The sequence below is a fragment of the Lissotriton helveticus genome, chromosome 8, assembly GCF_964261635.1.
Source record: "Lissotriton helveticus chromosome 8, aLisHel1.1, whole genome shotgun sequence".
NCBI classification, from domain to species: Eukaryota; Metazoa; Chordata; class Amphibia; order Caudata; family Salamandridae; genus Lissotriton; species Lissotriton helveticus.
The window spans coordinates 426,466,926-426,491,798 of NC_136069.1; the positions used below are offsets into that span (position 1 = coordinate 426,466,926).

Here is a 24,873-nt window from a genome sequence, read left to right on the forward strand (position 1 = left end):
GGCACCCAAACACTCTCGCGGGGGCGAGACGAGGACCAGGCTACGAGGACCGCGACGCCGCCGCAGACACAGGACCCAACAGTCCCAATGCGAGGAGGAGGGGGCGAGGCACTCTCCCCCACTGGACCAGATGCTCCGAGAACAACGCGATGCATTACAGGCGGTTTCTCAAATGAGCAACCCACCCTCCCAAGAGACAGCCCAGGAGGACGGCCAACCGCCGATACCGAGCGACGACGACGAGGCCATATATGGGATCCCGAACTCACAGATCTCGGTGGAACTACCTATAGTTACGCCGCAAACCTCTGACTTGGTCCACTGATACTGGAGGTACCGTTTGTTTTGACCTTGCCGAAACGAAGGGGGGGCTGGCGGAAGTCGGCTGGACGATGATGCGCGACTGGCGCCCGCCGCCGCTGGGGCCGTCTCCCTCCCCCCCCCCTGCCAGCTGACCGAACAGTGGACACCTGGAACAGTGAGTAATGCCCTTGTGACACTGATGGTAAGCAGGGCGGGATATGCAGGGGTGGTCATTCAGCTCACAACCGCTTCTGGCTACATGAAGGATGGGTTACTCGGAGTGTTGGACCGTAGTGGGCGGCCACTAACAACCTGTATCGAGTGGCTCAGGGAAGAGACCTGCTTCCCCTAACTGACTATATATCCTTTTTTGCCGAACTTGTGCTTAGCACGCACTGCCCCTTAGATAAGTAAGACTGTTCCTCTCCCTTGAGAGCATGGACGGTGGCCCGTTCCGCCACTGCCCTTTTGGCATTTTAGTGGGGATAGCCCGCTGTTGGTTGTTGTTCTGCATTGTTTTTTTTCCCTGTCCTAATGTCTTCCTGAACTTTGCTGAGTGTGCTGCGAGGGGTGGGAACAGGAAAGCTGGGAGGGCCGCTGCTGGGACAATTGGTGGAGCCGCTCCTGTTGGGAATGTCAGGGAGGGATGTATATTGCCAAAATGTCTACCATAAAAATATGTACATGGAACATTAGAGGTATGCACACTCCCGCGCGCAGGTATCAGATCTACTCCTACTTGAAAAGGCAGAACGTGCAGGTCGCGCTATTGCAGGAAACACACCTGAGTGGGGCGGAGGTGACAGCGCTGAGGCGAAGATGGAGGGGACAACTGTACGCCACCGAGTACTCCTCGTATGCCCGCGGAGCACTGCTGTGGGTGAAGCCGGGAACTCCCTTCGTAATGTCAGAAGTACACTTGGATACGGAGGGGAGGTATGTCCTAGTGAAGGGTCGCATAGACGGGCAACCAGTGGTCCTGGCGTCCATTTACGCTCCAAACACGGATCAGGGCACCTTCCTAGCGCGCATCTCGGAGAGATTGGCGCCCTGGCACGGCGTCCCATGGATACTGGGAGGCGACTATAACGCGGTGCTAGACCCAGTGTTGGACCGCTCGGTCCCGCCGAGGCCGGAGGCAACGTCCCAGGGGGCCGCGAGAGCACTCACACAGTGGGCGGCACAGTGGGACCTGAGGGATGCATGGCGCGCGCACAATCCTGACGCTCAGGTGTACTCTTATTTCTCGGGAGCACATAAGTTACACGTACGCCTTGATAGGTACATGGTATCCACGGAACTGTTGCCGCACATTACTGACTCCCAATACCTGGGTCGGACGCACTCGGACCACAACCCCCATACACTACACTTGGCCTGGGAACGCCCGCGCCCACCTATCCCCACATGGCGACTGCAACCTGCATTACTGCTAGATGCCCCCTTTAGAGACTCCCTGCAGGCCTGCGTAGCACAATACTTCACTGACAACTCAGATACAGCATCCTCCCCGAGAGTAGAGTGGGACGCATTCAAGGTGGTGGTAAGGGGACACTGCTTGAGCACCCAGGGGAGCATACGGTGGAAGTTGGAGGAGGATTTGCGCAGGGTGGAAGCGGACCTACTCGGTGGGGAACGGGAGGCGGTGGGGGGCGCGGGAGACCGGCTGCGGGCGGCCCGGGCGGAGCACGAAACACTACTGGAACGGCTGCGGCACGTCAACTTTGCGGCCCATTCGGCGCGGGTACATCAACACGGTGACAAGCCCGGTAGGCTATTGGCCTGGTTGGTCAGGCAGGAGGAACGCACGGAGCCAGTATCCGTCATCCGCACGGCTGAGGGAGAGCTAGTGTACACCCAAAGCAGGATCCATCGAGCGTTTGTGGGGCACTATCAGGCCCTATACCAGTCGCACCTGAGAGTCTCCGCGGCCTACATAGCAGAATACCTGGCGGATATCCCGCTGCCCTCCCTTATCGGCTCGCAGCAGGACGCCCTGGGGGCGCCCTTCTCCCCGGAAGAAATGCGCGAGGCCATCTTCGCACTGTCCAACGGCAAATCGCCTGGCCCGGATGGACTACCTGCCGAATTCTTTAAGGCGTGTTCGGACGTGCTGGTTCCGGAGCTGCTCAAATTGTACCATACTGCGATGAAGGAATCAGCACTCCCGGACTCGCTCAACGAGGCAAACCTCGTCTCGCTGTTGAAACCGGGCAGGGATGGCGCGCTCATGGGATCCTATAGGCCGTTGGCCATGCTGAATACCGATTATAAAATATTCACCTCCCTCCTGGCCCGCCGCTTGGCCCTGGAGGTACCAACCCTGGTACATGAGGATCAAAACGGCTTCATGCCGGCGCGGAGCACGTCTCGTAACCTACGCCGCCTCTTCCGGATTCAGGAAGCAGCCTTGACACATTGGCCTAGATCGGGGTGTCTGGTCCTGGACCTGGAGAAGGCCTTCGATTCAGTTGAATGGCCATACCTGGGAGCAGTCTTGGACAGATTCGAGGTGGGAGATGCCTTTGCTGACATGGTCGGACTACTCTACCAGAGGCCCAGTGTTCGAGTGAGGACGGGCGGGCTGTTGTCGGAGCAGATCAGAGTGCGCAGAGGCACCAGGCAAGGTTGCCCCCTGTCGCCCCTCCTTTTCTCATTGGCCATTGAACCACTGGCGGCTCTGCTGCGGGACAGGGGAGCGGAATGGGGGATCCCATTGGCTGACGGAACGCACACAGTCTCACTCTATGCAGACGACCTGCTGCTTTATGTACGGGACCTCACCGCGGTACCGACCGAGCTATCGGATATCTTCCGAACCTTCGCGGAGGTCTCGGGCCTCAGGGTCAACTGGGCCAAGTCCGGAGTATACTCGTTCAGCCGAGACCAGGAGGAATGTGATGTGCACCTTGGAGGGGCCCGGCTCGCTTGGTACCCGACCACGTTTAAATACCTGGGGCTGCACATCTACAGAGACCCACAGGACATACTGGAGGGCAACCTGGTGCGCGCCATTTCCTCCCTGCGAGCCCAGATGTCCTTCTGGAAAACTCTGCCGCTGAACGTGCCCAGCCGAATCGCTCTTTCCAAAATGATAGCGCTCCCCAGGTTACTTTATCACTTCGCGAATATCCCTACGTATGTCCCCGCACGGATATTCCGCGACCTGGAATCGATGCTTCGCGGCTTGATCTGGAACGCGGGACGACCACGAGTGGCGCTGGCTAAACTGTACTCCCCGACTGCGGAGGGAGGATTGGCTGTCCCCAACATGGAGCTGTACTACCTGGCTGCACAGCTCCAATGGGTGACGTACTGGCTCAGCGATACGCATCTAGACGACACGGCCACTGCAGACCACCAATGGACCCACCCTCGGGTTTGCGCCTTGTTTCACCCGTTAACCAAAGGACCTCGTCCTCTACCATTGCATTTGGCCGTGGCCCGCAAATGCTTTCTCCGGAGCCTGAAACTGACACGAACTGCCAAACCATATGCTCCTGCCCTCCCCATGCTGGGCACCCCCAGGAGGAGTGGGATGGTCATGCAGCGCAATCTAGACCGCTGGGTCACAGCCGGAGTAGAGACCATGGGCGACCTGTATGCTGACGGGGCCCTTCTCCCATTTGCGGAACTATCGGAAACCACGGGACTGCCGGCTGGGCAATTCCTACTCCATGCGTCGGTACTGCGGGCATACACTGACTCCTGGGGAGACATCCGGGATGAGCCGCCGGTACACCACCTGCTCCAATATCTACATGTAATGGGCAGGGGCGCGCACATCACGCATTGGTTAGCACAGGCGCTTCTCATCCACACGCAACATCCCACAATACAGATTAGGGCTAAATGGGCGGCGCACCGAGGGAGGGAATGGACAGATAAGGAGTGGAACCTGGTCCTAGCCAGTCCTGTGAACGTCCCCCGCAATTCCCGCTTTCGTGTCATTCAACTGTACATATTGCACCAGGCATACCTAACGCCGGATAGAATAAACAGATACTTCGCGATTGACACTGCCGTTTGTCCCAGATGTCACCTGCTGGGTGCGGATATCCTACACATGCTTTGGCACTGCCCAACCCTGGCCGCGTACTGGGGGGAGGTGACTTCACTCCTGAATCACAGCACAGGCCCGGGTCTGCCGGACACGTGGGAGGCGTGCGTTCTCGGACTCTATAAAAGAACCAAACTGAACAAACCACAGGCACGGTTCTGGGATCTGGGCCTCATCACGGCCAAGCGCCTGCTTACAAGGCATTGGAAACGGCGAGAACCGCCTACCCCGAAACACTGGTTCACATCCTTTACTAACTGGGCCGGGACGGAGGGCACGGCGCTCCGCAGGGAAGAAATAGCGGGTCTGCGGCAGTTCCCGATCGCACAGCTCTGGGATGGCTTCCTGGGGTCCCTGCGGGGGGAGGGCGCCGTCAGGGGGCTCACGTAGGATGGGCGACACCGGAGGTGAGCCACGGAGGCTCCGACTCTATTGCAGGGACCACCACCCGCGGCAGCGCCTCCCCCACCCCCCGACACAGACATGGCTCACCCAGCGCGCAGGCCTCAGACACGGTTCGACGCCCACGCAGGCGCCCACTGGCGGTCCTCGCCCAGCAATACGCCCACAGCACAGAGCTGCCGACATTGCCCCCGCAAGCGCACTCCACCCCCCCCCCCCACCCCCTTCCTCATATTTGTTCACATGTTCGTAGTATCGGACCCCTGCTCACCGGTGGTGGCCTTTCCAACCCCCCATGTTACGGTGGGTGGAAACCGTCAACGGCGCCCCAGGTGGCGACTACAGGCGTAGACGCCGCTTGATACACCGACAGCGAGGCCACTACACCTGACTGCTACATGCTCCGTTAATCAGGCCGGCGACCGGCGAAATACCATGGCCCCAAAGGAGCTGTCCCACTTTAGGTCCGAGGACACTTGCACATGTACACCACTGACCCCCTGCCGTACTGTAACATCATCGGCGCATACCACACTGTTCAGGGGTGTCTCCTATCTACACCGTGCGACTGGGACGGACCTGATGTGGGGAAGTCACGATAGGAAAGTTGGAACATGCCGATACGAACTGTTTTGTTTAGTTTGCTGTATTCATGGCTTAGTTCTAGAAAAACTGAAAAATAAGACGTCATTTATGGACCTATTCTTTTCTTGATTTCTGGCAATGTGACTATACTATTTATGATCTACTGTACCGGGGACAAATGGGGCGCGATGCTACGCCCTCATATGCAGAATTGCACCCTCACGATTTACAGTTCCATTGCAGCCGGCCCGCAGGGTTGTAGGCTTTGCTATGTGTAATGCACCCTTGAGCATTAATAAACGTCTTCAAAAACAAAAAAAACAAAAAAAATTAGCTTATGTAGCCACTTTTACATCAACTAGATTCTCGTCAGGTGCAACACACAATAATGTTTACTTTTCTTAAATTCTCATATTCGGTTTTCAAGAAAGCTTCGAAGTTTCATGGCAAACATGCCCATAGACACATCAGTGTCTTTAAACAGGGATTTAAAAAAGCAACTATTTTTCATGTTAATTCTTCTCTCATAGAATAGACCAATAAATGTTTGTGGAAAGTATGGCTGACTTCCTAAGTTGGTTGCTGCATGAATTTTTGGATGTCCTCGCACACATAGAACAGTATGTTCAAGACTTATTCTTCATCCTGTAACTGCATGGCTCACAGAAAAGTGCTCAATTTACAAAGCTAACCTGCACAGTGCCACCCTGAGGTCTAGATATTTAACATGTTATCGTCTGATGTATCATGTTACTTCTCATTTAATTGTCTACGTAATGCTGGTTGACCAGATCCATTACTTTTTCAAGTGTCTTCTGTTAGTAAGCTGTTCCACTTTTCCAAAGTTATTAGTGTGTTCTTTCTTTTAGTGCCCCTTTAGTTCATGGATTGATTTACTTTTTGTCTTTCCTTTCAAGGTTGTTACTTTTTGATTCTATAGTAATATTCACGGTTTCTTGAGTATACCATTCTTTTTTAAAATACCCATTCCAAGATGACACAAGATTGACTTTGCACCATTTAGATATGGACCCAATGGACTTTATTTCTGGGATAACTGCCTATGACTTAAGAGATACAGAAAACTGACAAGCCAAGATAGATGTAAAGATATTCCAAATTAATTTGTAAAATGCAGCTGTTGACCACGTAGGGTGTTCTGGTGCTCCAAATATGGCAGATTATGTTCGCAAAATATTTCCTGGGTTTCTGCTTCTAAACATTCTCCATGAGAGGCATACAGTGTACCCAATTGCTCAGCAAATACCGCTACTATATGTGCATTCTCTGTCGCCGTCAAACCCACCTGGTTTTAAGCAGTAAACACCCATCTAGTTCCTTCATCCCTCTTTCCTGGCCATGCTAACAATGTATGTGCCTTGTTACCCACATCTTACAATTTCAGCTGGGTAGCTAACAATTGATTTTGAGCTGTGACTGTGGCCTATGTCAGATATTCCTGTTTTGTAAGTTCCATTTGGTGATGTAGATCTGCATTAGCCTATGCTATATTTTCATCTTCTAGATCCAGAATTTGTGCCACTCCTTGTTTCATTTTCTCTCACGGATTCTTAAGTTAGGCATATGTCAGGGAGATCAACTGACCCCAGAGCACAGTTTTGCACGTCTTCCACAGGACCACCTCAGAATCTATTGTATTTATGTTGGTGAGTCGAAGCTTCTCAACAACTCCCTTTCCCGCATTAACTAAGTGTCCATACGTCAGCCGTGATATTCTTTCTGATTCTGATGCCCTAGTTCAACCAAAAGTGGGTAATGGTCAGAAATTCCAGTGGTCAGGAATCTAGCACCCCAAAATATATACTTGTTCAGCCCCAGCATGAACAAATAATCCATCTGACAGTAAGTGTCATTGGCTCCTGAGTAAAAAGAAAACTGAGGTGCCCCTGGGGTGTGGCACCTCCAGATATCTACCAATCCTCTGAACATTTCGAGTTGTGGGCACCCACTACATCCTCCTTGATCTTTCTGGTCTGCTTTCACGTCCATGACAACATTAACCACTTGGATGCTAAGGTACATCCACCTCTTCCCATTGAATTTCCATTGAAACCAATGGAAACTCCATGACGAGCTGGGCTCGTCATGAGCTTCGAAGGGGTTAAAATCTACTCCCATTAATAAAATTCCTTTTGGTCATCGAAGGAGTTCTGCTCCAAAGACTACCAGACCCCCATTCTGTAGATGGAGGGCTAGATAACCAGAGCTGTTTGACCTGACACTCTTAGGGTTGACTTTCCCCAACTTTTTGGCTGCCTCTGTCAATTTTCTGGACTTGTTTTTGTTGGTTTTAGGACTCGGCACACTTTACCACTGCTGACCAGTGCTAAAGTGCTTGTACTCTCTCCCCTAAACAAGGTGGGGCCGATTTACAGAACGAATCTAAGATAAAATCCTAAACTTACTACTTTTGGTATTCACAGAAGGCATTTAGTAGTAGTAAAGTCAGGACTCCTAACTTTACTACTACTAAATGCCTTTTGTGAATACCAGAAGTCGTAAAGTTAGGATTTTGTCTCAGTTTAGTAGTAGTAAAGTTAGAAGTCCTAACTTTACTACCCGAGTGGGATGTGTATGCTCAGACGTGAGTCCCATGCTCTCCACACCACTGGAGTCAAGCTATCCTGGCTGAAGATGGCTGATAGCCAGAAACCGGTCCTAGGATGCTTGATTCCGGTCCAGGAAAGACATGGCCTGGCAGTTCGGGCTGGACTGTTCCCATGAGGCACAGGGTCAAGGCTGATTTGCATATGGCCATGTCTGAACTGGGGTGGTGTGGAGTGCAGAAAAAACGATGGATTTAGGCCCAGATCTCTGTACCGGGGTGAATGTATGACATTGTTCTGCATTCTGTCCATCAATTGTTGTTTTTGCATTTGTCACCCCGAGTGGGATGGGTATGCTCAGACGTGAGTCCCATGCTCTCCACACCACTGGAGTCAAGCTATCCTGGCTGAAGATGGCTGATAGCCAGAAACCGGTCCTAGGATGCTTGATTCCGGTCCAGGAAAGACATGGCCTGGCAGTTCGGGCTGGACTGTTCCCATGAGGCACAGGGTCAAGGCTGATTTGCATATGGCCATGTCTGAACTGGGGTGGTGTGGAGTGCAAAAAAACGATCGATTTAGGCCCAGATTTCTGTACTGGGGTGAATGTATGACATTGTTCTGCATTCTGTCCATCAATTGTTGTTTTTGCATTTGTCACCCCGAGTGGGATGGGTATGCTCAGACGTGAGTCCCATGCTCTCCACACCACTGGAGTCAAGCTATTCTGGCTGAAGACGGCTGATAGCCAGAAACCGGTCCTAGGATGCTTGATTCCGGTCCAGGAAAGACATGGCTTGGCAGTTCGGGCTGGACTGTTCCCATGAGGCACAGGGTCAAGGCTGATTTGCATATGGCCATGTCTGAACTGGGGTGGTGTGGAGTGCAAAAAAACGATGGATTTAGGCCCAGATCTCTGTACTGGGGTGAATGTATGACATTGTTCTGCATTCTGCCCATCAATTGTTGTTTTTGCATTTGTCACCCCGAGTGGGATGGGTATGCTCAGACGTGAGTCCCATGCTCTCCACACCACTGGAGTCAAGCTATCCTGGCTGAAAACGGCTGATAGCCAGAAACCGGTCCTAGGATGCTTGATTCCGGTCCAGGAAAGACATGGCTTGGCAGTTCAGGCTGGACTGTTCCCATGAGGCACAGGGTCAAGGCTGATTTGCATATGGCCATGTCTGAACTAGGGTGGTGTGGAGTGCAAAAAAACGATGGATTTAGGCCCGGATCTCTGTACTGGGGTGAATGTATGACATTGTGATGCATTCTGTCCATCAATTGTTGTTTTTGCATTTGTCACCCCGAGTGGGATGGGTATGCTCAGATGTGAGTCCCATGCTCTCCACACCACTGAAGTCAAGCTATCCTGGCTGAAGACCGCTGATAGCCAGAAACCGGTCCCAGGATGCTTGATTCCTGTCCAGGAAAGACATGGCTTGGCAGTTCGGGCTGGACTGTTCCCATGAGGCACAGGGTCAAGGCTGATTTGCATATGGCCATGTCTGAACAGGGGTGATGTGGCGTGCAAAAAAACGATGGATTTAGGCCCAGATCTTTACTAGGGTGAATGTATGACATTGTTCTGCATTCTGTCCATCAATTGTTGTTTTTGCACTAACTTTACTTCTACTAAATGCCTTCTGTGAATACCAAAAGTAGTAAGTTTAGGATTTTATCTCAGATTAGTTCTGTGAATCGGCCCCGGTAACATTGGCTTAACCGCAATTGGCATATCTGATTTACTTATAAGTCCCTAGTAAAGTGCACTACATGGGCCTGTTAATTAAATGCTACTGGTGGGCCTGGAGCACTCGTGCCACCCACTTAAGCAGCCCGATAAACATGGGTCAGGGCTGTCACTGCAGATTCTGTATGTACAGTTTTACCCTACTACTGCGATAAACCTCTTGCCAAGCCTAGACCGCCCCTTTTTGTGCATATCATTCACCACTAAGTTAGGCCCTGTATGACCCACAGGCCAGGGTGTAATGTATTTAAAAGGCAATATATGTACTTGTACGTTTTACATGTCCTGGTAGTGAAAAACTCCAAATTTCCTTTTTCACTACTGCAAGGCCTATCTCTCCCATTGGATAACATTGGGATTACCTTATTACATCTTTTAAGTGTAATTCCCTACTGTGAAGAGATAGACTTTTCAAGATTGGTGTCACTGTACTCACAATTTGAAATCATAACTTATAGTGAAGTTGGGTTTTAGATTACAATTTAGCAAATGTCATTTTTAGAAAGTTGGCATTTACTTACTTTAGCCATTTGGTGCCTGCTGGCTGTCTCTGTTCAGTCTGGGCTGGGTGACAGTTGGGTATTCCCTCAAGACTGCCACACATAAAAGAAGCTAAGATGTGCCTGGACGGGAAACAACCATCACAATGCAACTTTCACAACGCACTACCATTACAACAAAACTTTTACAACGCAAAATCCATTCCAACACATGCTATTACAACTCATACCATCACAACGCAGATGCTATTACAACGCATGCCATTACAACGTAAGTATGGGTAAGTATTTAATTTAACTATTATTAATTTATTTTTCATTAAATTTTCTTAAATTAATTTAAATATTTTAATTATTTTTAGTTTTAATTTAATTTAATTTTATTTTAAATATAACTTAATTTACTTATATATATTTAAATATTTTAATTACATTTAATTTTAGTTTAATTTTATTTTAATTTAAATATAAAGTAATTTACTTTAAAAAAAATGTTTTAATTAAATATAATTTTAGAGTTTGGAGTTAGAATAGTAATTTTAACCCCTAGACTATCCAACATTTACCCTACTTTTACATCCCCCTGGAGTTAGAATAGTAATTTTAACCTCTACACTATCCGACACTTACCCTACTATTACACCCCCCTGGAGTTAGAATAGTAATTGTAACCCCTACACTATCCAACACTTACCCTAGTATTACACCCCCAAAGAGTTAGAATAGTAAATTAAAATATATTAAATAAAATTAAAAATTAATTTAAATAAATGAATAAACATTTTTGTAATTAAATTAAAATTAAATTAATAATAATAAAATTAAATACTTGCCTATACTTACGTTGTAATGGCATGCGTTGTAATAGCATCTGTGTTGTAATGGCATGCGTTGTAATATCATGTGTTGTAATGGATCTTGCGTTGTAAAAGTTGCGTTGTGATGGTATGCGTTGTGAATGTATGCGTTGTAACGTCATACATTCGTCTGGACAGCCATCCTGGGTGATGTGTGGGAGGAGCTGGGCACAGCCTCACACTTACACCCGAATAGGCTGTGTCCTGTCCACATACACCTTCTCCTTCCTTTTTTAGGAACAGTGACCCCTTTTTTTTAGCATTTACACACCCAAAGGGCTGCATAACCACTTGGAGTGAGACTGGAGCCACAGCAGGAAGGGAAGACCTGAAACCAAGACTTCAGTAAACTTCTGGACCTGTGAAGAGTCTGCCAGGAAGAACTGCTGTGCTGCTGAAAGGACTACCACTCTGCTGGACTCCTGCTTTGCTCTGCTCTGGCCTTGTTTCCTGCTGCTCTCGAGCCTGGGCGAGAAGGGCTGGACCATCATCACTTGAACCCAGAGTGACTCGAAGGACTTGCTGCCTTCCATCCTGTTCTATGTCTCAGAGACATCAATTACTTCAACTCATCCTGCTACAGACCTGGACTTTAATTGCTGCAAGTCTTGCCCTGCCAATCGGTGTCAATCCAGTCTTGGGCCCTTGGAAGTGGGTATAAAGCGCTGCTGCAACCAGAACCTATGCATCCTCATCGGAACTGGTGCATCTTCACCTTTGCGTGTGTTGAAACCAGCACATCCTTGTTGAAGCGTGGATCTGAGCCGGCGCATCGCACTCAGAATCAGCACATCTCCTCGGAATTGATGCAACACCTGCTGCAGGAGCAGTAGCCGCATATTGCCGTCAGAACCAGTGCCTTGCACCCGGAACTGATGCTGCGCAGCCATTGTCCGGAGAATCTTGATGCAACTCGCCCACTGCATAGCTTGACACAGTCTCATCGTTTGGGCTGCTCTTCGCATCTTCTTCAACACTGACACAAGCCTGGATCAAGGTACCTTTGTTAAGCGTGCCTAAGTGGGTCCCTATATTCAGCCTGTGCTCCATCACCATTGTCTGAACTTTCGACTTTGGCCCAGTCCAGCTCAACTAAGTATCCCATTTAAGAAAATGATTGCTTCTCAGAGCCATTTTACATTTATTCTTTAAAAATTCATATCTTGACTTCTACTTGTTGGAGTCTTTTAGTGGTTTTCCAGTGTTACAGTTTGAAGAGTTACACAAATACTTTACACATTGTATCTTAAGTTAAGCCTGACTTCTCTGTTTTAAGCTACCATAGGGTGAGCACAGAATAATTTAGGGTGTGTTGTAACTTACCCTGAGTATGACTGTGGTACCTGCTTGGACAGGGTGCATACTTCTGCCAGTCAGAGTTCCAAATTCTAACAAGAGCTAATTATCTAGTATGCATTCACTTGATGGGCAAGAAGGGACATGTACGCACCCAGTTGATCTCTTACCACCCGGTCTATTTTAACTGGAAAAGGCATCTTAAGCAATATGACCCCCTTCCTTGGGTTTGAATGTATGTCTGAAAAGCGTGATCAGTAAGTACCTCCCTTTAGTTAATAATCTGCAGTCGTCACCCAAGAGCTGAATCTCTTGAAGTAGCAGCACCTCAAGGACTTGTCACCTAAAGTATTGAAACACTATTCCCTCTTACGTTTACTACCCCAGGCCATTCACATTCCTACATGTATGCGGGCAACTTTCCATCACCGACATTGTGTATCAAATCTTTATTATGTCTCGTTTTTGTTTGTTAGTGCATCTGTAGGTCTCAGTGTGCCAACACATTCATTGTTATAAAACTTCCTTGATCATCCCAACCCAAACCCCTGATCCGCTCCCTATCTCCCTGCATTGGGGGATCAGACCTACCTACCTCCCCAATTCGCTGGGAGTCTGTTGCCTTAATGTCCTGAAAACTTTAAGATAAAATGAGTATAGCTAAATCAATTAAATTCTGTATCCCCATCTTACCACAATATATCCTTGCAGAGCATTTAAGTCTCATCCACAATACTCTGAACCTAGTAACCAATGCAACTCAGAGTACATGTCAGTCTCCTCACCCCACACCAACACATTCACGTATTTGTGTGATCAACATTCATTGTTTCACCGATTCAACAGGGGATGCCGCCTCCTCTCCCAGTTCAAGCAAACCTATCCTCATGACTATTTTCAATCATTTCCTTTGCTTATTAGCAGAGGTGGTGGCAATCTTGTCCATTGTTTCAAGGCTCCTGGCATCCTCTACCCGCAGAGAGAGTCCATTTTGTGAAAGCTCTCTAATGGGGGAATCCTTCCTGCTGCTGCCACCTTCATATTGTAGGTCACCCATATTCCTGAGGCCAAGTGGGCATCCAACATCCCACCGTCCTCCGTGCCTCAAACCAACCTCATGCCTCTCCAGTGTCAGAAAAATCCAGAACCTCTCTTCTGCCATTAGTCTGCGTTTCATGTATTCAGTCTCTTGATCTCTGAGGCATCTTTTTATCTAATCAAAGGAACGTTGTTGTTTTTGTATCGCAACCATGAAGTCAGGGTATATCCTGATGACTACGTTTTCGTAGGTGAAGTTCTCATGCTTACTGGTTGCTTGTAGGATGACATTGCGGTCGAGGAAGTAAAATGGTTGTAGTATTATTCTGCGAGGGTTGCCCTATGTGTCCTCCACAGAGAAGAATTTTGAAAGTCCCTGAGCACAATGTTGGCTCATCCTTGCCTGTACTTTCTTCCTCAGTGTTGGTGTGAGAGGATGGATTACCGCCCGCCCCATCCAACATGCCTCACAGGAAGGGGTACTTATCCATTCTCTTTTGCTGTACCTTCTTGGCCCCTCATTCCAGGCCCATACTGGATTCCTCAGATCTCTGCCCACCCTCTTCAGAGCAGATTTTGGGGTCCACCGGCTGAGGGGTATCACTTCTCCAGACGTGCCAGGACGCCAGCGGCCTCAATCCCAGACTCCCACTTCTTTCAGCGGCCTCAATCCCAGACTCCCACTTCTTTCAGCCACACCCAAATCTTAAGTGGTCCAGGTCTCCAGAGGCTTCACAGAGCGCACTTCGCTACCGGCCAGCCCAAGTGCTCCCAGTGTCTGCACATGATGTGTTCGATGCTCTCTCCCTGACCCCCACAAGTAATTAACTCCTCTGCGGTACACGATCAGGCTCCACTCTCAGCAAGTACTGAACACCATGTTTGGCGAGTACATTGTGCTTGGTCATTCATCTGCTCTTTGCTTCTCAGTGGCCTGTCGGCCAAGGAACAGGTAGGGTAATGTGTTCCCAACTCCCACACACAATTAGACTTGCGCTATGCATGGATGTCAAATATTTAGCAGGATGTTTGGGGAATAAATCAACTACTCGTAATGGAGCCTTGCTAAGACACCCCATCTTCTCCGGTGCCTAACCATAGCTGCAGTAGGTTTGTATCTTTTTCAGTGGGTTCAAATATACTACTGGTTACATCTCTAGTCTGTTAGAAAAGTAGTTGATCATTAGATCTATGGCATAAAGGGAAGATGACCTCTTTAACACATTTTCCATGGCCTGTCTTTTTTCAAAAGAGGTTCTTGTCATCAAAAATCATAAATGTTTTTTACTTTCCATAGATGAAGGACAAAACTTATGGATAGTGATCAACTTCTTTTTTAGTAGTATCAATCTATTTCTAAAGAGTACAGCCTGTTTTTGGTAAGAAACTGAATAAACGTAAGATTGAACCCAGAAATTATTTTCCTTTCATCAATATCTGACTCTGGGCTAAATACTGAGTACTGAATCTGCCTCATAGTTCTAAACTCAGTGGTAGTAAGATGAGGCAAATAGTCAGCCCTCCGCCACATAATCATTGAGATTGAAAGCTTGGTTTCTGGGTAGGAAACATTTGCCTACCTGACATTTTTAATTTAATCGTGAATGCTATGCTAGAGGCAAGATTATGTTCTGTGTTTTACACATTGTCTAGAAGATGAAGCCTTCTTTCTGATCGTAGTTTTCAGAGTCATGAATGCCTTCTCCCTGAACTACCTTTCCTCCGCCCTGCACAGACATGTCAAAGCCCGTAACTTGTGCTTAGGACCCTTATCCCTATTTTCATCCAAACAACGTGTCATTTTTGTCGGCTTTTCCATGCCTAACCCACGGCATGTGCAATGGGAAGCAGTGCATCTCTTAGCGATGTGTATCCTAGCATGGATGTAGAGTAGAGAGCATAAAAAAGCATTTAAGATTTTTCTTCATTGAAATGAATTGGAATCCAATCATGTAGCATAACCCATTTCCTTCAGCCTGACACATCCAGAGTCAGCGGGTAGAGGAACCAGCCAAAGCCTGCATCTACTCTATGTTTTGCATTGTACAACCTCAGGATATTAACAGAAATCTTCCAAAATGTTAAATGTTAAAAACAGGCAATTTCGGCCTAAATAGGGAATTCCCATTACGAAATAATGGCGTAACCCAATAAACGGCAACTGGTCTGGTTAGGAGTATCCTTCCCTGTGGAGTGTGCGCACTCTTTGTTAGGAACGTGATTTGTCCCTTCTCAATACTTCAACAATCTTCTCAATAACCTTCATTGACCCTCCTGGCAACCCGTATATCATTATTTCCTTATTTAAATACCTCCTCTAAACCAGTCAAGGGCCAGCTTTCTTCTATGATACTGAACCCAGGTGCTGTGACGTTTATTGGGTTACTATTAACGGTGCTCTGTGCACACTTATTTTATCGAGTTCAAACAACTTAAACAATTATCATTTAGTGCTGCTCCATTCGTTGCACTTAGTCAAAGTGCCTTGTTCAAAATGGCAACTGGTCTGGTTAGGAGTATCCTTCCTTGTGGAATGTGCGCACTCTTTCTTAGGAACGTGTTTTGTCCCTTCTCAATACTTCAACAATCTTCTCAATAACCTTTAAACACTCTCAAGATAAGTTTAATCTTCTTTATTTTCATGATTGTCATAAATTCTTCATATATTAAAATTATTATATACATTTCACGTGAATCATCACCCAATGCATTTCAGGTCACTATCTGGACCCTTCTTCAGGGGTCTATATAAATCACAAACAAGAAGCCAATTAATCATCCAGCTCAAACTGTAAAACAGAACACAACACGATTTCATGTCAAAATAAACTACTTCCTGAATCTATCAAATCATGATACATAAATATTCAGAGCTCGTTCAAAAATACACGTGAAAAAGCTGATCAAATCAAACGTGTGAGTGATGTTGAACTGTACATCCTAGTTGGACCGCTAAATAATAGGTTACAATGTCAAAAGTTAAACTGTGATGCTAGTCGATGCTCTACGGTGTGTTCTAAAAACATGGAGTATTCGTAAAGTTACATGGAAACACAATGACATATATGCGGTGGCTATTCACTAAGAAATCCCCACTGGGCACGTTCTCAGATCTTACTCACATTGCTCTAACGCGCTGACGGCTTAAACATTCTAAACAAGCAAAAACGCAGCCTCTTAGATACGCTTGTAACGGACTTACTTGAGATTCACGAGCAGTAATGCTCCGAATCATTTGGATGTACGCCCTTCACTGCGAGTGGTTCCAAACACTTTCATATCTAACGCTGCACAGGATATGCATTGTGACGTAGTCACGTGCCCACCTCTCTCACTCATTTAAATGCACATCATCCAAAAAAACGAGCGAGTGCAATAAAGTTAGATCTTTCAAAAGTGTATGCAAGTGACTGGTGCTGTTAATAAAAAGGCATCTATCTGGTTATCCAGGGGGCCATCAACTGTACACAGTAAAACAATATAGATTAGTGAAATGTCAGAATTTCCAGCAGTAATGCATAATTATGCTAAACATTATAAAAAAATAGACAATGTAGTTAATGCAAAGTCATGTGAAAATGATTATAAACAACATGATAATTCAATACGGTCATTCAACCCTAATGGCTGTAACGTGTTCAGTTTTGTTATCCAAAAATATTCTGCTTTCAAAAGCTGTTTATGAGGATCGGTACCAGGATCAATTCTCAATGCTTCCAATACTGTAAATCTCAATTGAGACACATTATGTCCAGCCTATAGCCAATGCATGGCTACCTTTGATTTTACATTCTTAAGCCTAATATTGCTTTTATGTTCCGTTATGCGAACTTTTACTTTTCTTTCAGTGATGCCAACATATATTTTGCCACACGGGCATTTAATTGCGTAAACCACATTTTTAGCGTCGCAGGTACTGTTATGTTTCAAATCAATTTTAAAACCTTTCAAAGGGTAAGTCAGTTCTTTGCCTTTCATGACATTATTTCAGTGTGCACAGTTTCCGCAGATTTGCATACCTTTGAATTTAATATGACCTTCTTTTGTGGCTTTTTTGGATAACAGTTCTTTCAAGTTTCTTGACCGTTGAAAAGCAAAAATCATTTTCTGTTTATTGATACATTCTAAATCAGGCTCATTCTCAATCAGATGCCAATGGTTTTTAATGATGTTTTTAATCTTGTTAGCCTCAGTTGAATGTTTTAAAATACATATGTTGAAATTCTTTTCGGTTTAGTTCTCTGACTTAGCAGAGTTGATCTTTCAATTCGCTGTACTTTTTGGATCGATTCATTCACTAAGGTTTCAGGATACCCGCTTTGAAGGAATCTTTTAGCAAAAACATTAATGGTTTGTTGGGCTTCTTGTTCTGTATTAGTGATACGTTTAAGTCTTAAGAACTGTGAGAATGGCAGATGTCTTTTCAATGGTTGACGATGAATACTTTTAAAATGTAAGCCACTGTTCCGATCTGTGGGTTTTGTGAACACATTGGTCTTGATGGTATTATGTCTTATTTGTACCAGAACATCCAGATAAGCTATACTATTTTTACTGATGGTGTACGTAAATTTAATGTGTTGATGACACTCATTCAACCTTTGTATTTTATCGATAAGGTGATTTTACTCTCCATTCCAAATTATGAAGATGTCATCTATGTAGCGTTTAAATGATACGAGATGATCAATCCATATTGATCAGTGAACACACCATAGAGCATCGACTAGCATCACAGTTTAACTTTTGACATTGTAACCTATTATTTAGCGGTCCAACTAGGATGTACAGTTCAACATCATTCACACGTTTGATTTGATCAGCTTTTTCACGTTTATTTTTGAACGAGCTCTAAATATTTATGTATCATGATTTGATAGATTCAGGAAGTAGTTTATTTTGACATGAAATCGTGTTGTGTTCTGTTTTATAGTTTGAGCTGGATGATTAATTGGCTTCTTGTTTGTGATTTATATAGACCCCTGAAAAAGGGTCCAGATAGTGACCCGAAATGCAGTGGGTGATGATGCACGTGAAATGTATATAATAATTTTAACCTATGAAGAATTTACGACAATCATGAAAATAAAGAAGATAAACTTATCTTGAGAGTGTTTAAAGGTTATTGAGAAGATTGTTGAAGTATTGAAAAGGGACAAATCACGTTCCTAACAAAGAGTGCGCACATTCCACAGGGAAGGATACTCCTAACCAGACCAGTTGCCATTTTGAACAAGGCACTTTGACTAAGTGCAACGAATGGAGCAGCACTAAATGATAATTGTTTAAGTTGTTTGAACTCGATAAAATAAGTGTGCACGGAGCACCGTTAATAGTAACCCAATAAACGTCACAGCACCTGGGTACAGTATCATAGAAAGAAAGTTGGCCCTTGACTGGTTTAGAGGAGGTATTTAAATAAGGAAATAATGATATACGGGTTTCCAGGAGGGTCAACCTGAGGTAATGAATACAATCCACTCCTGTACACACACCCTAGTAAAACAGTAGAGTCCTCCAGTATACTTACACAAACTACAACCACACAAGATTTACTTAGGAAGGTTCATTATTTATATATTCTTTGTAATCGAAATACAAACATCAGACATTTGGTAATGTGATTACCATGTACATTTCAGAGAAGTTTGCACAAGGAAAAGGAAAAAGGGGTAGTGCTCGTGAAAAAAGAGTGAGAAATCAAGGAATTCAAATATACACACTGTTCCTTATTGTAAAGGGGCACTGGTCTATACAAGAACCAGTATTCATAGGCCTGTCCGCGGTCTTTTTTAAATCTATTTACATGTTATCTCCCCAGCAAAGGCCTGCTCCATAAATTATCCCCCACTGAATTGAATGTTGCATCTATGCACTCAAGAGTAAAGTAAATAGATCTAAAAAAGACAGTGGACCAACTTTCTTTATATAAATAGGGAATTCGGCAGAACACTAAAACAGGGAGGCACCAGATAAGGTTGGGGTTTTCGGACGGGACCTGCAGGGGAAAAAAATAACTTTTTGCTTAGCTACTTTAGCTCGTTATGATAATTCACTGAATAATCAAAGCAAACTTCTTAGTACACTTTTTATATCAAAAGGGAGGCTTGCCTCTCAGAAGGTAGGGTACTAGCTACACCTATGACTTTCCATTTCTATAAGTTGATGGCTAACTGCCAAGCAGGTGAGGGGGCAACACAACAAAAGTGGATCACAGCTTTGCAAAGCTAGTACTCACACCAGTTAGTGAAAGGCTGGTGCTCTGCTGGTAGATCTGAAGGTTGAAAAGGCTGAGATACCCTAGAGGGTCCACAACAGGTAAGACACCCACATAGATGTATTGCAAGCCTCGTTGTGGTTTGAAATCTATTGATAACGCTCTTTGTACTAGAAGCTGCACTGATAAGTCCAAACAATGCAGTTCACTTGCTAAATTCAGTGGATTCTGTGCAACTGTGTGGTGCACAACTAAAAGCACTTAGAAGCTGGTCTTAGTGTTGTTCAATAACCCAGATTAATTAATGCTGGAGAGTCAAATTGAAGGAAACTGAAAGTTCTCAATGTAAGTCATCAGACAATAATCAATAAACATTAAAGAGAAGCTTGAGACACAAATCTATTTTAAACATTTATTCAATAGCCAAAGTAATCATTACAGAAAGCAAAATACAATTAATTAGGAGAGTTAGCTTAATCAAATCATAAGAATCAAATAGCTGACCTCCTCTAAGTTAAAGTCTTTCAGCAAACTGCATAGATTTTGCTCTCTAAGAAATCCTACCAAAGTTGTGGCCCATCTCCCAAAGCATGTTTTTTAATAGGTCTCGCGCCTAGCAGTGCATTGTGCAGCAATGCTCGTGCAGCACAAGACATTTAGGAGCTGAAAAAAGGGGTTTCAGCACTGACCTAGGAATCGCACATGCTTGTGCGCGTGTGATTCCTTTTGTGCCGTGCTATTGGCCTTTGCGTGCGTCTTATAATGAAAGACAGCATGCAATAGGCTAAAGGCAGACGCATTGCTCTGCCCACAGCCTATTGATGTCTGTAACATGCACCAAAGGCCATGTGGTTCCAATTATCGTGCCCAGACACGGTCGCGATAATTGAAACCACTCTGTGGAGCCCGCGAGTGCACCACTCGCGGGCGTGGTTTTTTTTTTACAATAGCTATCGCGAGATCGCTTTCACTGCGCAGCTTTCAGGGGCATGGGCTTTGTGCTTTGTTTACTTGCCCAGAGCCACTCGAACTAAAGTGCTGGATTAAAAACCTTTGGGGGAAAAGAACTCTCGGTAATTCAAACACTGTGTCAGAGACAAAAAAGAGAGTTTAGCTCAGTGGGAAAAATATAAAGCAGTTTGCTGTGCCAAAGTCCTGTACGGCAGTGAGGTGTGGGGATTTGTTAAACCTACTACCCTGCAAAGCGTTGAGAACAAATATCTAAGGCGGATGCTGAAAGTCCCACAGAGCACGCCAGCATATTGTATACATGAGGAGCTGGGTGTTAGTTACATCGCAGACAGTATAGAAGTGAAGCCTTTAGTAGGTCGGTTGAAGATCTGGACCAACGAAGAGGTGGGCCTGACAAGGTTGGTAGTACGGGATTGTCTCGCCCTGGAACATGAGCGGAAAATCCCATGGCTGAAATACGTCAGAGACTCCTTTGTCAACCTAGGGCGCGTAGACTTATTTGACAAACCTGAGACAATAAAGTTAAAAGATATAAGCGATATTAAAACACTGTTCCCCATGTTTGCGATGGCACAGCGCGAAACTGTTGAACTGGGGAAACACTCGGTGAGAGATTATATTTTAGTTAAAATGTCACAGGGTATAGAACCTTATTTAACATTTATGACTAATGCCCATGATCGTTTTGTGGTAACCCGTTTTAGACTAAATTATATCCACCACTTATTGGCAGTACCGGCAGGTTTTATTATAAACTCAGAAGAGAGAGGGCCCTGCGGTTGCGACATGAAGTCTCCTCAGGACACACTTCACCTAGTTTTATTATGCCCGTACTATGCCTACACCAGGAAACTGTTTCTGAAAGAGCTGTTAAGATGAGCTAGATTCAGGCAGGCTCGGGTAGCTTTGCTGTTTTTAAAAATGTCAACTGATGTTTTTACCCTTTATTGTGTGACAAACTTTTTAAATGCCGCTTTAAAACTATGAATAACAAGAGGGGACTGAGTACATCAATGAGGATATGCATAGTAGGTTAAGGACTATCCACGGATGATATTATATTTTAGCCCATTTTAGCAAAACTGTATTTCGGTGAATCATTTATTAATGACTAATATTTATATGCTTTTATGGTTTGTTTATCAAATCAAATAAAGATGATTATTCTATTCTATTCTAAGTATGCACTCTAGACAGCTCTATGCAAAATGAAGACTGGGCAAATTATACCGCCGCTGGCCACTCAGCCGCTGACCTACTTTCAATAAAATGAGTGCAGTGAGTTCAAAACCTTGACAGATTAGTTCAAAAAATATTGCTAGCTAAGTGTTATAATCATTATCGCTTAGTCCTGCTCTTAAACGTAGAGTTGCCAGTCACTGCGCTTGGACAAAACACATGAGCTTTTCTTTATTTAACTAAACAGTGCTTTCTGTGAGTTGTAGTCCAATTCTATTCACCTGCATGAACACACCTGGTGAGTTCTGGCAAACCTTCCCAGACCCTGTCCTTACCTGGTATGGCTCTCCTCCCTTCCAGTGGGAGATGGGTGTTGGTGGCCAGGAAGAGGCAGCTGGGGTCCAGCAGGAAGACCAGCGCCTTGGTCAGCTTCATGTAGCTGAAGTGCTCGTCGAAGCCCACCACCACGTCCCTCACATCGAGGTCGCGGCTCTTCACAGCCCAGTCGCCCATACCGCCGCTGACAGGGTCCGCTCCAGGCCCCAAGTAGGGGATGCCCTGGGCATCAAACTCCTGGCTGAGGGCTTAAAGTTAGGATTTTTGCCAGTTTAGGAGTAACTACTCCTAAACTGACAAACATCCTAACTTTAAGACTTTCGGTATTCAAAGAAGGCATTTAGGAGTCCTAAAGTTAGGACTCCTAATTTCTGTGAATACCAAAATGAGTAAGTGCCTTCTGTGAATACCAAAATGGTAGTAAGTTTAGGATTTTTTCTTAAGTTAGTTCTGTGAATCAGGCCCACTGACATCAAAATACAGCACGAGATGAATGAAGCCAAAGGAGTGAATCGGCTACTGTGAGAAACACCAAGATACCTCGAGAAATGTAGTGCTTGCTCCCACAATTTTGCAGCATTGACGCACTATAAGCAAACATGGTCAGTTCATCGACCCCAAAGAGACGAAAGGCTGAATCCTCTCCTCCATGATGAGAATCTGTAGTCTTCGGTTTGCACATCTGGTGGAAAGGAATTTTCGCCCCCTTCACACCGTCCAATAGGAGAGAGGGCTTCTTACAACTTTCTTATTTTAACATAATGCACTAGTCCACTAAACATCCGCCACATCAACCTTAACACGCCTTTCCAAATGAGAGGAACATGCTGGCTGGCCGTACATTTTGTTGTTGCAAAACGAAAAGCTAGATCAAAGCATAGAAATAAATGATTTAATCAGTGCTGGTTCAAGCTTTCTTCTGGTACTATGTGGGTGGCGAATTTTATGCAGCTTACATCTCAAATTTGTATGTATGTGTCCCACTTCTGGAAGAGTATGGTCGCTGATGGACAAGATAATAATCTCAAACAATTAGTGAACCTGCCAGGAATTCTCCGCAATATAAGTTGGGGAGGCCCCAGAAAAGTGGTGACAGTTCTGCACATTAGGATTCAAGCGTGATATGGTTGGTGCAAACAGATGTCTACAGCAGACCACCTTGGGGTATTTTGTGCAGCAAACACACAACTGTAATTGTTACGAACTCGTTACCTTTCCCCATAGAACAGATTTCTTTGGCCTTTACTAAAAGATAAAGAATACAAAAAAGTAAGATTTTTGTTGATAAATGACTTAAACATTTATATGTGTTTTCGTTTTTAGATGTTTTTATTCACAATACCAACAGAGAGCTATTTCACCTAACTGCTTTTATTATTCATTCTTTTAGGAAGTAGAACGTATACTGAAGGAACAAAAGTCATCTTCGGAGAGAGGTAAGAAGTAGTTTTATTAGGTGTGGTGTTACATGAAAGGATGTTTCCACAGTTCCGCTTGTACCTAGTGACTTTTCTACAAAAGGTTGTAAGGTGGTTGAATGTTCAGATTAACACCGGAAAGTGTATTTTCACTATAAGTTTCTTAATAAATTGCCAAGATTGTTTGGTAAATTAGTTACTCCCTTTTCCCTCCCTCCAACACTTCCATTTATTACATCAACAGGGGACCCTACCTCTACAGACACCAATCACCACTCACCTGTGCAAATAAAAGGCCCCTTTCCTCCCAGGTGTCTTGTTTTTACTTTGCATCTACACACTTGTCGGAGCAGCCATGTGTGGAGATGTGGCTGTGGAGACACTTGCAAGTTCTTGGTGCAGGGCTAGTAGATGCTGAGGGGAAGCCATCTCTCCCTGGGGCACCGCTGCAGTGCTGGATGAAGCCACGGGAATGGTTTCCAACACATAGCTCTCAGGACAGCATGTGGCCGGTCATGTGGTGCTGGGACTGAGTTTCCATGTCAGGAGGCGTTTCCAGGTCGAAGGCCTATGTGAGCAGGAGGGCATAAAGGGAGAAGTGGAGCTCTCTCAAAGCCGATGGGCTGCCACAACGCAGAATGCTAGTCACTTATTGGACTAGTATCTTTTATGCTTATACCAGTTTTTTTCTGATTGATGGCGTAACTGTGGGACATTCATGGGGCAATAGAAGACTTGTGTTCCTCCATTGGTGTTTCAAGGAACTTTTTTGGGATACATAGCCCTTTTTTATGGGATTAAGTCAGTGATTGACAGGATTGAGAGCAAAAGAGGTTCTATGAAAAGGCAATTTTCGTCAGTTTCCTTATTTAAAGAGGAGCTGTTACCAATCAGAAGGAGTAGGGCTTTGGGGTCTTCTAGGTTTCTCCAGGTGTTCCTCCATTATTTTGGCTGCAGAACTCCAAAAAAATGATTGAATCAGTTGTCTCTAAGGCTTTGATTACGAAGAAGAAATACAAAGCAAAAAAGCCCAAGGATTCAAAAAACGGTGGTGCATCTTCTCAGGATGGCTCATCTCAGGTGATCTCTAAATTAACCAGTACCTCTTTGTCAGGAGAGTGTATTCACAGAGAGGATTGGCATGAGGCGTTGAAATACATCAGAGAAAATCTGTGATTCCCTAGTATGTGGGTCCAGAGGATGAGGAGGAATTGTTTCATGATTCAGTCGGTCAGACTGCAGAGTTGGAGGGAATGACTGACCCTTCTGACAAGTTCAAGGAGCCTGTCAGTGTGTTGGTCGGATCATAGTCTCTACAATGAAGGAGGTGCCTGTGCCGGCACCGCTGTAGAGATGATGATGTCCATTTCCGATAGCCATGGAAAGG

General features: G+C 45.4%; 1 protein-coding gene across 1 annotated transcript in view; it reads left to right on the forward strand.

Annotated features, from left to right (window-relative positions):
• The window catches only part of TNFSF11 (TNF superfamily member 11), a 222,745-nt gene that overhangs the window by 170,187 nt on the left and 27,685 nt on the right, over positions 1–24,873 (forward strand). The window contains exon 3 of the mRNA XM_078657288.1: positions 23,459–23,504. Within this exon, the coding sequence (XP_078513414.1) occupies positions 23,459–23,504 (46 nt within the window). The remainder of the gene's footprint in view (positions 1–23,458; positions 23,505–24,873) is intronic.